The sequence below is a fragment of the Triticum aestivum genome, unplaced genomic scaffold (genome assembly GCF_018294505.1).
Source record: "Triticum aestivum cultivar Chinese Spring unplaced genomic scaffold, IWGSC CS RefSeq v2.1 scaffold46167, whole genome shotgun sequence".
Taxonomy (NCBI): domain Eukaryota; kingdom Viridiplantae; phylum Streptophyta; class Magnoliopsida; order Poales; family Poaceae; genus Triticum; species Triticum aestivum.
Genome location: NW_025226128.1, coordinates 46,315 through 58,711, shown reverse-complemented (window position 1 = coordinate 58,711; position 12,397 = coordinate 46,315). Strand labels below are relative to the sequence as shown.

Below are 12,397 nucleotides of genomic sequence, written 5' to 3'. Positions count from 1 at the left end.
CGCGCGATCGGCTTGATCACCCACTCGCCGTCGCGATCCGCCTCGTCTACGCCGCGCGACCGATCTGGCCCGTCGGTTACGCGCGCCTCCGCAGGTCCCGTGAAGATCGTCTCCGAGTTTAGCGTGCCTCTTCACCGATCGAGCATCGAGCTGCCGCTGCGTCGCCCCGTCGGGCCGCAGCGCCGCCGCCCCGTGGTTCTCCTCGCGGCTTCATCGACTCGTGCGTCGCCGCTGCGTCGCCCCTTTGGGCCGCAGTGTCGCGATACGCAGTCCCCGCCGCCGCCACGAGGTCGTCCCCGCGGCTGCACCGACTCGCGAACCGCCGTTGCGTCGCCCTTTCGGGCCGCAGCGTCGCGGCCCGCGGTCCCCACCGCCGCCCCGATGTCTTCCCGCCGTCGCCCCGACCTGCCCGCCGCCACTACGTCGTCCCTTCGAGCCGTAGCATCGCGGCATGCGGTCCACTTCGCCGTCACCGCGCGTCGACCTCCTGTGGTATGCGCCGCGCCGTCTCCCTTGGCGCGGGAACGCCACCGTCCGCGCCGGTCTTCGTCATGCTGTCAGGGTTCTTTACCTATTTCGAGCACCGCCGCCGCACTCCTAACCTAGCCGCCGCTGCCTCCGTCAGGCCGCCGCCGCCGCTCTTCTTTGGCCGCTGCCGCCGCTACCTCCGTAGCCACTGTCGTCGCCCGTCCACCCCCTTCGTCTTCGTCCAGCACCAGCCCGTCGCCAGCGTCGCCGTCATCTACCCCGATCGCTTCATCTACTCCGACAACCGCGGGTGACATTGGCCCCATGCCGATTGGCGCCGCAACCGTACGTCGTCGAGTCCGTCTCTGCTGGCCTCTCCGACTTCTTCGACATGGTGTACAGCTCGTGCAGGTCCCAGTCTACGCATGCCCGGTGCCGGCAACACCATTGCGTGCCTTCGTCCACGACGTGTCCCCGGGCACGGTAAGCCTGGTGCGGCGCTTCGTCAACTTCGTCTTCGTCCGTCTACGCATGCCTTGTGCTGGCAACACCGGCGCGTGCCTTCATCTACGATGTGTCCTCGGGGTTGGCAACCCCGACGCGACGCGTCGTCGACACGATTCTCCTTCCCGGCGCACAACTTCTTCGACACCACTGTGCCCATGACAAACTTGGCGCCTCCTTGCGCTCGCGGCTCCACGACGACTCCCTCGACACCGGCTACCCCGACTCGACATCGACCACGGCATTCTTCGCATGACTACCTCGACCACGGCTACACCACCCTACGCTCTCGGCTATGTCGACATCGGCACAAAGGGTTATCATATGCTTGAGTAACTCATCGGCTTCCTCTACAGTCAACGCGTCTGCGACGCGACACTGTCCACGACGATCCCGCTACGACTGCGGGGGGATGTCAGCCCGTCGGCTGCTACTTTCTCCAGTCTGACCGTCCGCGACGCTCCTGTTGTTCGCAACGCTACCTCTACCACTGCGGGGGGATGTTAGAAATATATTTGGGATACATGTATTTGGTAGTCTAAGATTTGTAATCCGTCTCCTACCTTATCTCCAGGAGAGGCATCTTGCCCTTCAAGTCTTGTACTCAATATATACTTGCCCTCGAGGCTCAATAATACATCCATCATATTCCGCAACAATCCCTCTCCCTCCCTTCTAACAAGTTTATCGTTAAAATGCTTGGTTAGTCGTCGATAAAAATGGTTACGTACTGGATGACCTATTTCTGAACTAAATGCTAGTATACGTGTGTGAAGCGTCCTTGGTTACTCCGTTAATTAGCTTGCATATGATTATGTGTTTCAAACCTGTAATGAAAACGAAAGGGTTCACTCAGCGTTCACGTTTGTACTTTGAAAAACCAGGACAAGACAAGTGTGTGGGACCCATTGACTATTATGCTACTCCCCACTAGACACAATTTTTCTTCGATATTACCTCCCATTTTTTATTCGATACACGCTCACATGACCATGTCGTCGCCGGCTGGCATTGCAGGGAATAGATTTTTCATATGGCTTATTATACTCACCTCATAGTTATCTTTTAATAATTTAGGCACTAACTTTTGTGTATTATTTAGTTCTCTATGTATAAGAAATTAAACTTTGCATAAATCAAACTAAGAGAATCACATATCACATCGTTGTTTTTGTTTGGGGATCTAAAACGGGCCTTGTTGGTCAAGAAACTATTTTTGGGAAGTGGCAATTTTGTAAGAATGTTTCAACTTTTATTTTAGATGTTGCATTCATGAAATTTGTTCCCTAACATACATTGGATGAACCCAAATGTCTATTTTCCTCTAAATAATACTCCCTCCGTCCCAAAATACCTCTGCCCCAAAATAAGTGTCTCAAGTTTAGTACAACTTGTACTAAACATGAGACACTTATTTTGAGACGAAAGGAGTACTCCATACTATCATGGGAGGTGGAGGTGGGGGGTGAAAACACAGAGCGGAAAGTATCGTGGGAGGAAGGAGACGGGGAGAGAAAGATTTGAGGAGAGATGCAGATATCAATTCTCATGGTCACATGACATTTCTCTTTGTACGGATATTGTGTTTGTCTATCGCAACGCACATACGTTTAGCTAGTTTGGTAGTAATAATGATCATATTTTGGACTAAGGAGTTTGGTAAGAAGACCGAATTGATCACATGGGAAGAATGTTAAACCTTTTCTGTTTGCTCATTTATGTGAAATTATCTACAAAATGAAAATTGAAGAATACATTGTATCATTACCAAATGTTTTATACAGTTCACCATTAATTAATGCTTGGCTACTCGTTGATAAAAATGGTTACTATTCGCAAAAAAAAAAAGATAAAAATGGTTACCTACATGATGAGCTATTTTCTGAAGTAGATGCTAGTATACGTGGGTGAAGCGGCCTTGGTTACTCCGCTAATTAACTTGCATATGATTATGTGTTAGGGTGTGGTTAAGTCTCAGTTGACTAAGACTTAATCAAGTCTAATTCAAATGACATAACATGTAAAAAAAACTAAAAGAAAAAATTTGCATGAATCTTCATGTAGGATCCCACGGATATAGCATCGAATGAGACCGACTTAGTTAGATTTTGCAATCCCCAATCAATCCCGTATGTTTTAAGTCAAGCCATTCCAATGACCACGTCGCAGCCGGCCGGCACTGAAGCGTCCAAACAAAATGGCCGGCTACGTATACACTATAACAGAGGGCCGGCTAACCAGCTCCACCCCTAGGCTGTAGTCTTCTACTAAGTCGTGCAAACACATGGCCGGCTAACCAGCTCAACCACCCGAAAATGGCGCCATCAGTGAGGGATCGCACCATGTACAGGCACCACCTCTGCTTCCTTCTTCTTTCGTCCACGGCCACCCTCTCCGCCGCTGTCACGGCTTCCTCTTACTCCACCGCCTGTCCCTCCCTGGCACCGGCTCAGGACCGGCACACCGACGGCGACGACGCCGTTGCACTCATCCGCTCCTTCCAAATCTCCGGCGGCCAGTTCTCGGGAGGCGCAGACGGCCTGTTTTCCCCCGACGACGACCCCTACAAAGCCCGCCCGTTTCACTTCCTTCCACACGGCGCGTCCCGCACGGACAACCCGGCTCTCGTCCACCTCACCGGCACCTTGACCCTCTTTGGCCCCCGCAGCTGGCGCCGTGGAGGCCACCAGTATTACAGCGAGGCCGCGTCCATCGCCTTCGTCCTCGACGGTTACCACTCCTCGGCCTCGCTCGAGCTCTGCATGGTCGGGACCGGCACCGAGCACGCCGCCGACGGTTCTCTCAAGCTGTACCATGACGTCGTCCTCCGCCTCCATGTCCCCAGCCCTCCCAGCCTCGCCGATCCTTTCGTGTCCGGTAGCATGGAGGGCTCCTCCGACCTCGGGACCATCCACCTCCTCGCGTACGCAGAGGGCGACCACTACAAGTACGACTCCAAGCGTGCGGCCTGCAGCCCCGGCCCATCGAGGCTGCCGGCTATTGGCTCGCTCCGGGCGCTCGGCGGTGTCAACTCTGTGTGCGCCCACCTTAAAGAACAGCTCATGATCTCCTACAGGCTGGATCATGGCCGCGCCCTGTTTCCGCGGATGCGCGTCAACCAGATGCAGTGCAGCGCGGACGGCGCCGCCTTGCACGCATATGCGGTGCTCTTCAATGACACCAGGCCGACCGAGAGGGGCTACCGTCGACGTCGTTTCTTGGTCGGCGATGAGGCCTTGGTGGCCGACGGGCACTGGGACCCGTCTAGGCGCATGCTCTGCCTCAGGGCGTGCCGGGTTACGCTACCGGCGCCGGCGTCTGCTCCGGTGGTCGACTGCGGGATCGGGATGAGCTTATGGTTCCCCGCGGTGTGGACAATGCGGGAACGGAGAGCCGTGGCCGGGATGCTCTGGAACTCTAGCCAAGCGGACGGTGAACAGATCCACGATGTGATGTCGATCATCGACGACCAAAGAAGCAACACCAACATCTCCGACGTGAAGTACAGCTACAACGACACGATGCTGGAGGAGGCCAAGAAACATCACCAGGAGATGAGCAAGGGGCAGAAGATCACATGGTCAGACTCTTTCCCAGATTTCAACTCTAGTAACGGTGACGCTGAGTTTAGTTTCCAAGCGCTAGACATCAGGGGACAAGCCTACCCAGTCACAGTCGGCTCGGGGATGATCGCCGACAATATTCTGGCCGAAGACGATGCCTCCTCCAGGCGTTGGGTGGTCTACGGGAGCATGCCCACCGCCGCCGCGGCCCGGCGTGCGGTGGTTGACGACATGACGGAGGACCTGCTGAATGTCAGCTATGTCATACGCTACTCTGCTCCACGTGACAAGATCAGGATGCATCCTAGCAATGTGGCCTACCACTCAAACTATAGCGTTGAGAAAAGAAAGATCTTGGCAGAGGGTATTTATGATCGGAAGAGGGGCATCTTGTGCATGGTCGGCTGCCAGGAGGGCAACGGTGGCTCAACGGACTGTCAGACACTGGTAACGGTGCAGTTCGCTTCCTTTGATTCCAAGGCACCGGAGCACGGAACTGGAGCGATCAGCAGCCTCAGAGACAAGACCGATCGCCTCTTCTTCGAGAAGATCAACTTCACCTTGCACGGGATGTACTCCGCGCAAGTGACAAACGCTATATCGAGGATGGATATGGAAAGCGTCATGCTTGTGGCCTCGACGACGCTCTCGTGTGTCTTCACCATCCTGCAGATCCTTCACACCAAGAGGAACCCGGAGGTGGCTCCGGCGACGTCCATAACCATGCTCGCCGTGCTCACCATGGGGTTCCTCGCCCCTCTCGTGCTCAACTCGGAGGCCCTGTTCGCAAGCAGGAGGAGCCAGTACTATGAATTGCACCCCGCGAGCCGGAGGATCGAGATGAACGAGGTCATGATGAGGGCGCCTACACTGATCGCCTTCGTGCTGCAGCTACGCCTTCTCCAGCTCGCATGGTCTGGCCGACGTACATCCATCATGTCCGAGCGGACCGTGTTATGGATATGCCTGCCGTTGTACGCACTCGGAGGAGTCGTGGCCGGGGCTGCCAGTGTGATCAACTCCGGCGCTTCGACAATCGGCATGGGTGCATGGCGGGTGACGATCTGGCAGGACCTTGTGTCGTACGCGGGGCTGATACTGGATGGCTTCCTGCTCCCGCAGGTCATCCTGAACGCGTCCTTGGGAGGGTCCAGAGCTCGGGCGATCTCACCGTGGTTTTACATGGGGGGCACCATGCTCCGCTTGATGCCTCATGTGTATGATGTAGTCAGGGCCCAGACCTACACGCCGAGCATGCGCTCTTCCAACCTATACGCGAGCCCCCACGACGATCTGTTCGGCGTCGCTTGGGACATGGTTATACCGTGCGGGGCGGCGTTGCTGGCCTTTCTGTTGTTCTTGCAGCAGCGGCTTCCAGGCACCGAGTCACTTCCTTCGCAGAAGAGGAAATCGAGTGGATATGAGATGGTCTCTAACATTTAACATAACACTGGAGAGTATCTGGGAAACTAAGGGCACCTTATGTATTGTTTTTTCTTTGTTGAAAGGAAAGATAGTGTACCTTAGTAGCATTTCTTTTCAATTCATGACTCTGGTTACGTTTGTATACTTCACACCTTCGTTGTCAGTGAAAAACAACACCCTGCTGCTTTATCGTCAAGAAAAAGTGTACCTTATGTATTGTTGAAGACCTGTCCATTTGTTCTTCAGTATAATTTTTTTTGTTAAAATATAGGTGCCAAATATTAGTGTACGAGTTGAGTTATAGTTGGATTTGTAATTAATAGAGTGTTAGGTGTTTGAGTCAGATACGTGTATGCCAGGCCTACTATATACAGTATATAAAGTCAACCACAAGCAGCGACATCTACCCACCAGAGGAATTCCAACACAGTGTGTGGCACTATATAAGCGTGGACACATAGCAAATACAGTAGCAAAGCATTGACGACTAAACTAAACTACTCCCTCTGTCCCATAATGTAAGACGCTTTTTAACACTACACTAGAGTAAAAAACAACGTCTTACATTATGGGACGGTGGGAGTACAAAACAATCATCATCACAACTATTATATTATCCCACAAATCCACAGTAGGTCCATAAAACTACTAAGACACTAATTTTACTTGATAAAGCATATAGCATCTGAACGTTCACCAGTGTCCTCCACAGGCCGCTCCCTCCCAAGGAAAGGGCCATTGATTATATACTTGGCCTCCACGTAGAGGCCTGCAACCGTAAATACCACGGCGCCGAGTGTTAATTTCATTACAGTGGCCAGAAACTGCTTCTCATCTTTAGGTGGACTGCAAGCAAACGAAGAGCGAGCTGAGTTAGAAACCAAATTTCTTTTTTACAGGTTTTTTTTTTTGTTTTTGAACTGTCACCGGGGGAGGGATAGCGATCCCTCCACCTGAATTTTATTGCCAAATCACCACTAGGGGGAGGTCCTCATTTTTACAAACATCAGCATACTCTTGGGGTGTGGCGGGGGAGACCTAACAAAGCTAAGATCAGATCACCGCGTCAACGCACGCACCCACGCATCAACATCCGCACGATCCCGTGGATGTAGCCGTTCTCGCCAGAGAACAGCATCCTCTCGACAGCAGCTTAGGACCCGATCCAGAGATGGCACCATAGCCTGGAAGACCACCCCGTTCCGGTGCTTCCATAGGTGCCAGCAGCATAGGAGGATGAAGGTGTCGGGAGAGGCATCTCCTACGGCAACTCTTACGTCTAGGGCGAAGAGTCGCTCTACCGACGCCCCGGCCGCGATCACCACACCCCCCACGGCGCGCCAGAACTCGCGCGCGAACGGGCAGACAAACATCAGATGGTCCGCGGTTTCCAGCTCCGCCAAGCAGACGGGGCAGCCGGCCCCCGCGCGATCAACAATGGTCTTCCGAAGAAGGACATCCCGAGTGTTGACTCGACGATGGACCAGCAGCCAGCAGAAGAACTTCACCCGCGACGGCGCGCGCGCCCCCCAGACGAACGCTGCATGAGGCGAGAGCCGCCCGCCATAGCGCAGGAGGGCGTAAGCGCGGCGCGCGACAAGGCCTCCCGACCGGGGGTGCCCACAAAGCGGCAGCATCCTCTCATCTACGCCCGACGCCACAGGTGCATCAGGGAGAATGGCAAGGAGGGCTTCTCGCTCCCGAGCCCCCGCCCGGGTGTGTCTTGGGACCAAGATGCGGTCGAGCCCACCGTTCCAGACGTAGGACACAGTGGCCTCGGCGCTCGTGGTGTGCGAGTATAGAGCGGGGAAGGCCACACTCAGAGGACCGCACAGCAGCCACCAGTCGAGCCAGAAGGAGGTTCGCCGCCCATCCTGCACACGCACTCGCGACATGGCGCGGTAGAGCGGCAGCATGCCGCGCAGAGAGCGCCCATGCGGCCCGGCATGACGACAGCTACCGGGATGGAGAAGGGATTGGCCATTCAGCTCCTCCCAAACCCACGACGCCCACCTCGACTCCGACGAGTGTAGACGATGCAGCATCTTGAGCAGCAGGAACATGTTCTGGGTGGTAAGGTCCCGCACCCCGAGCCCCCCCTCGCACTTCGCCCTGCAGACCTGGCTCCAAGCAATCAGGCACTGGGCTCCCGTGGCGCGGTCGGCCGCCGCCCATAGGAATGCCCGGCGCAGCGTATCCATGGCTTTAACCACGGCCGGGGGAAGGACGACGGCGGCCATGGCGTACGTGGGGAGCGAGTCCAGCACCGCATTGATCAGGACCAGGCGCCCGGCGGGGGAGAGTAGGCGCGCCCGCCACCCGGCCAGGTAGGCATCGACCTTAGCAAGCATCGGCGCGAAGTCGGCCGCCGTCAGCTTGTCCCACGACAACGGCAGGCCCAAGTAGGGTTGCGGGAACCCCTGTACAGAGCAGGAGAGGGCCCCCGCAGCCCCAGCCACCACCTCGTCCGCGACGTGAATCGGCACCAGGGTGCTTTTGCCGTAGTTGATCCCCAGCCCGGTGGCCGCGGCGAAGTCGTCCAGGATGCGTCGTAGCCGCGCCGCCGCCTCCCCCGATGCGCGGGTGATGATAAGTGTGTCATCGGCGTATTGAAGCACGATCGGTGCTCCCCCCTCCACCAGCGGGTGTTGGAGCAGGGGGTCGCGCCGCACCATCCGTTGCAGGACATCCGCCACCAAGAGGAAGAGGTAGGGCGACATCGGGTCTCCTTGGCGAAGCCCACACCTGACGGGGAACCACGCCCCCGGCACTCCGTTGAGCAGCACCGCGGAGCGTGATGAACGGAGGATGGCGTCCACCCACGCGCACCATTGCTCAGGGAAGCCGCGCACCTCCATGACGCGACGAAGACACGCCCAATTAACAGAGTCGAAGGCTTTAGCGAAGTCCAGCTTGAGGACGAGGGCGGGGGCTTTCCTCACGCGGCAGCATTGCACCACTTCGGTCGCATAGACGAAGTTCTCGGAGATGCTTCGCCCGGAGACGAATCCGGACTGGTCGACATCGATCACCCCCCAATCTGCTGCTGCAACCGCGTGGTGAGCGCCCGGCAGAGGATCTTGACATCGCAGTTCTGCAGGGAGACGGGGCGGAATGAACTTGGAGTTGGGGTCGCCCCACCCCCTTTCGGCAAGAGGGCAATGTACGCCCGGTTGATCGGCTCCAGGTCCACCGAGCCGTCAAAGAAGGCATCGAAGAGCTGCAGCATATCGCCCGACACCGCCTCCCACGCAGCTTGGTAGAAGGCAGGCCCCAGGCCATCCGGGCCGGGGGCGCTCGAGCGGTCGAGGAGCCCCGCCGCCTTCTTGATCTCGGCCAGGGTGAAGGGGCTCACAAGGGCGCCCCCGTCGACGCCTGGGACACCCTGGTACAGCGCCTCAAGGTCGAAGCGCCAGTCGGGGAGGCAGCAACGCCCGAGGAGGTTGGCAAAGAAGCCCCGCAGCGCAGCCGCCTTGCCAAGGTGATCGACCACCTCCAGCCCATCAACATCAAGCACGCGGATCCAGTTCCCGCGACGGCGCTGGGAGGCACTGGCGTGGAAGAACTTGGTATTCTCATCGCCTTCTCGAACCGCACGGCACTTCCCCCGCTGCTTCCAGTGCGCACTCTGCCTCTTGATGGACGCGGCAAGGCAACTACGAGCATCACTCCGCAGCAGCGCTTCATCTGTAGACAGACATCTGGACTCTTCCAAGAAATCCAGGAGGTCAACCACAAATTTGCAATCATTATCACAGGTAGGGATGTATTTGTGTTGCCGTTTCCAAACCTTGGCCGCAGACCGAAACTTCTTCTTACGTGCAGCGAGCCGCCCCGCCGCGCAGCGCCCGGGCGCCGCGCTCGTCCAAGAAGGGATGGTAGTGGGGAGGAAGCGAGGGTTGAGCAGCCAGGAGTTCTCGAAGAAGAAGCGAGCCAGTTTGGGAATTCGGGTGGACGCAGTGACAACCAGGGGGACGTGATCAGAGGTAGGCCGGGGGCGTGAGGAAAGAGCCGAGTCCGGGAAAGACTCCCCCCAATCATTGTCAAAGAAGGCCCTGTCTAGGCGGGCAAGAGTCAACGGATCCCTTCGGTTCGTCCATGTGAAACGGCGATCCGTCAGGGCCAGCTCATGCAAGGCCAGGGAGTTGATGAGAGAGTTGAAGACAGCGGCCCTCGAAGCATCAAAGTTATTGTTACTCTTCTCACGGGGAGCCCTAATCAGATTGAAATCCCCAATAGCAATCCAAGGCCCGGGAATATCCGAGGAGACCGCGGAGAGGTCCTCAACAAATTCCATAGTGAGAGCATGATCCGAGGGCGCGTAGACGTTCGTAACGGTGAAAGAGAGTGGGGTGGTAGTGGAGGAGAAGGACGTGGACAGCGTGAAAGCCGAAGCGAAGGAGGAGACTAAGGAGAACAAGCGGGCATCCCAAGCGGTGGTGATGCCACCCCGACTCCCATCGGCATCGTTGGAGACAAACGAAGCAAGGCGCCCAGGGAGGAACGAGCGGGCTTTGCACGCGGGGAGGGTGGCCAGTTTGGTCTCCTGAACGCAAGCGATGACTGGATCAGTGGAAGCTATAAGGTTACGCACGATATGGCACTTATCCGGGTCCCCCAGCCCTTGAACATTCCAAGAGAGAATAGAGAGATCAACAAAGGAGAGATTATCCATTACACAAACACACACCGAGGTACAGACGGCCGGTCGCCCAACTAGGAGCGGAACCACACACAGCCCCGAGCGGGCAACAGGGAGGGAAGCTTAAGCTAGGGTAGGCGCATGCAGTGGTAGACGAAAGAAAGGAAGAGATAGGACTAGACATCAGCATCGTCGACCGCCGGAACAGCCCGGATGGACGCGGCACAGCGCAGCTCAGCCACCGCCTTGGCCGTCATGGGCTTGAGCACACCATCGAGCATCTTGTCCTTCAGGACTTTGGATTTGAGGCGGGGTGAGCCCCCGGAGAGCGCGTCGCGGAGAGCACGCAGCTTGACCGCCTTCGCCTCCATGCTGACGTACTCCGCAGGCTCGGAGCCGGCCACCCGAGCGCTACGGCGAGGCCCAGGGGCATCGCCAACGGCGCGCCCGTCACGGCCCTCCATCTGCTGCTCGGTGACGTCGACGATTGTTATTCCGGACCCGGCACTCCCGACCGAGGAGGACACGGAGCGGGACGGCGAGCCCGAAGGAGGCAGCCCCGCCGGGAGAGGAGAGCGGGGCGGGTGCGCGCCTCCCAGCCGTAGAGGGCCGCGCCGCAGCCAAGCTGGAAGGGGAGGCGCGCCGAGGACGCGCAGCACGGAGTCGAGTTGACCAGCGTCTCCTTCGCGCGCCCCGCCTCCAGAGTGGAAGGGAGCACGAGGCTGCACGCTCCCTCTCCCCAGCGGCTGACCCGGGAAGACGACATGGTTGTGGGCGAAAGGCGGTGGTGGCGGGTAGAAGAACGGGAGATACTCTCCGTTGGCCGTGAAGGAGTCAGCACGCGCCCAGGCCCGGACGGGTCGGATTGAGACAACACGAGCGCCCCAGCGTCCTCCCAGAGGCCACACGTCACAAGGGACGTCGCGAGGATTTTTGAGGAGGACGACCGCACGCACGGTGGCGAGCTCACTGCCCGCCAGGACGAGTGGGTCGATCTCAAGGACCTTCCCAAACCCAGAGAACATGGCGGAGATGCCGCGCGGGTTGATGAACTCGGCGGGGAAGCCTGTGGCGGCGAGGACGGCGCACACGTCGAGGCGCGGCGCCACACGATCGAAGAGTTCTTCCGCGATCAGGCCGATGCGCGCGCCTTCATGGGGGAAGGGCTGCATGGCCAGGGCCTCGTCGCGATCCGCCACAGACGCGAACCGGAGATACATGGCGCCCACCGACGACGGCACCACCTCAGGCAGCAAGTGCCCTATGCGGTCCATGACGGCGGCTTGCACCGCAGTGGTGGGGTTGATGAAAGCGCCCGGGGGCTCGATGCTCACCACGGCAAGCCTCTGGGCCGCGGCGTAGTCTCCCTCCGGCATAAACTCCTCGAGCACATCAGGACGCTCGGAGTCAGCTACGGCGGAGGGGATCGAGTTGCCCGAGGAGAGGGAGGATGGCAAGCGCGAGGATTGGCGTGATCCACTGGACGACGAGCCCCGCTCCCGAACCGCAAGCAGCTCAGGGTGAGCATGCTGCATGGAGGGGGTCGCAAGGGCCAACACCGGCTCTGGATGGCCAATGTCAGGGGAGGCGGCCGGAGGAGAGGGTGGTGAAGAGCGAATGACCCCAGAGAGGAACACATCACGGTTGCATGGCGGGGAGGGCGGATCGCCACTCCCCGCGGGAGTGGAGGCGGATGCACGGTTGCTAGAGCCGCCGATCTCGAGACGGCGCGGGGTTGGGAGCCCTCCGACGGGGGAGAGAGCGGCAATGCGGGCGTGGGGGTACGGGGTGGACT

General features: G+C 58.0%; 2 protein-coding genes across 4 annotated transcripts in view; one reads left to right on the top strand and one right to left on the bottom strand.

The window, feature by feature from the left end:
• Positions 1-3,287: 3,287 nt before the first annotated feature.
• LOC123172472 (uncharacterized) lies at positions 3,288-6,085 on the top strand. Its single transcript, XM_044589426.1, has one exon. The coding sequence runs from the start codon at positions 3,288-3,290 to the stop codon at positions 5,976-5,978; it is 2,691 nt and encodes an 896-aa protein (XP_044445361.1). The 3' UTR covers positions 5,979-6,085.
• Positions 6,086-6,377: 292 nt separating this feature from the next.
• LOC123172475 (uncharacterized) overlaps positions 6,378-12,397 on the bottom strand; it is a 12,854-nt gene continuing 6,834 nt past the window's right edge. For all 3 annotated transcript variants that reach the window (XR_006485606.1, XM_044589435.1, XM_044589434.1), the window contains one exon: positions 6,378-6,806. Coding sequence is in view for 2 of the 3 variants with exons in the window: in XM_044589435.1 (XP_044445370.1) it covers positions 6,623-6,806 (184 nt within the window). In the remaining variant the exon portion in view is untranslated. The remainder of the gene's footprint in view (positions 6,807-12,397) is intronic.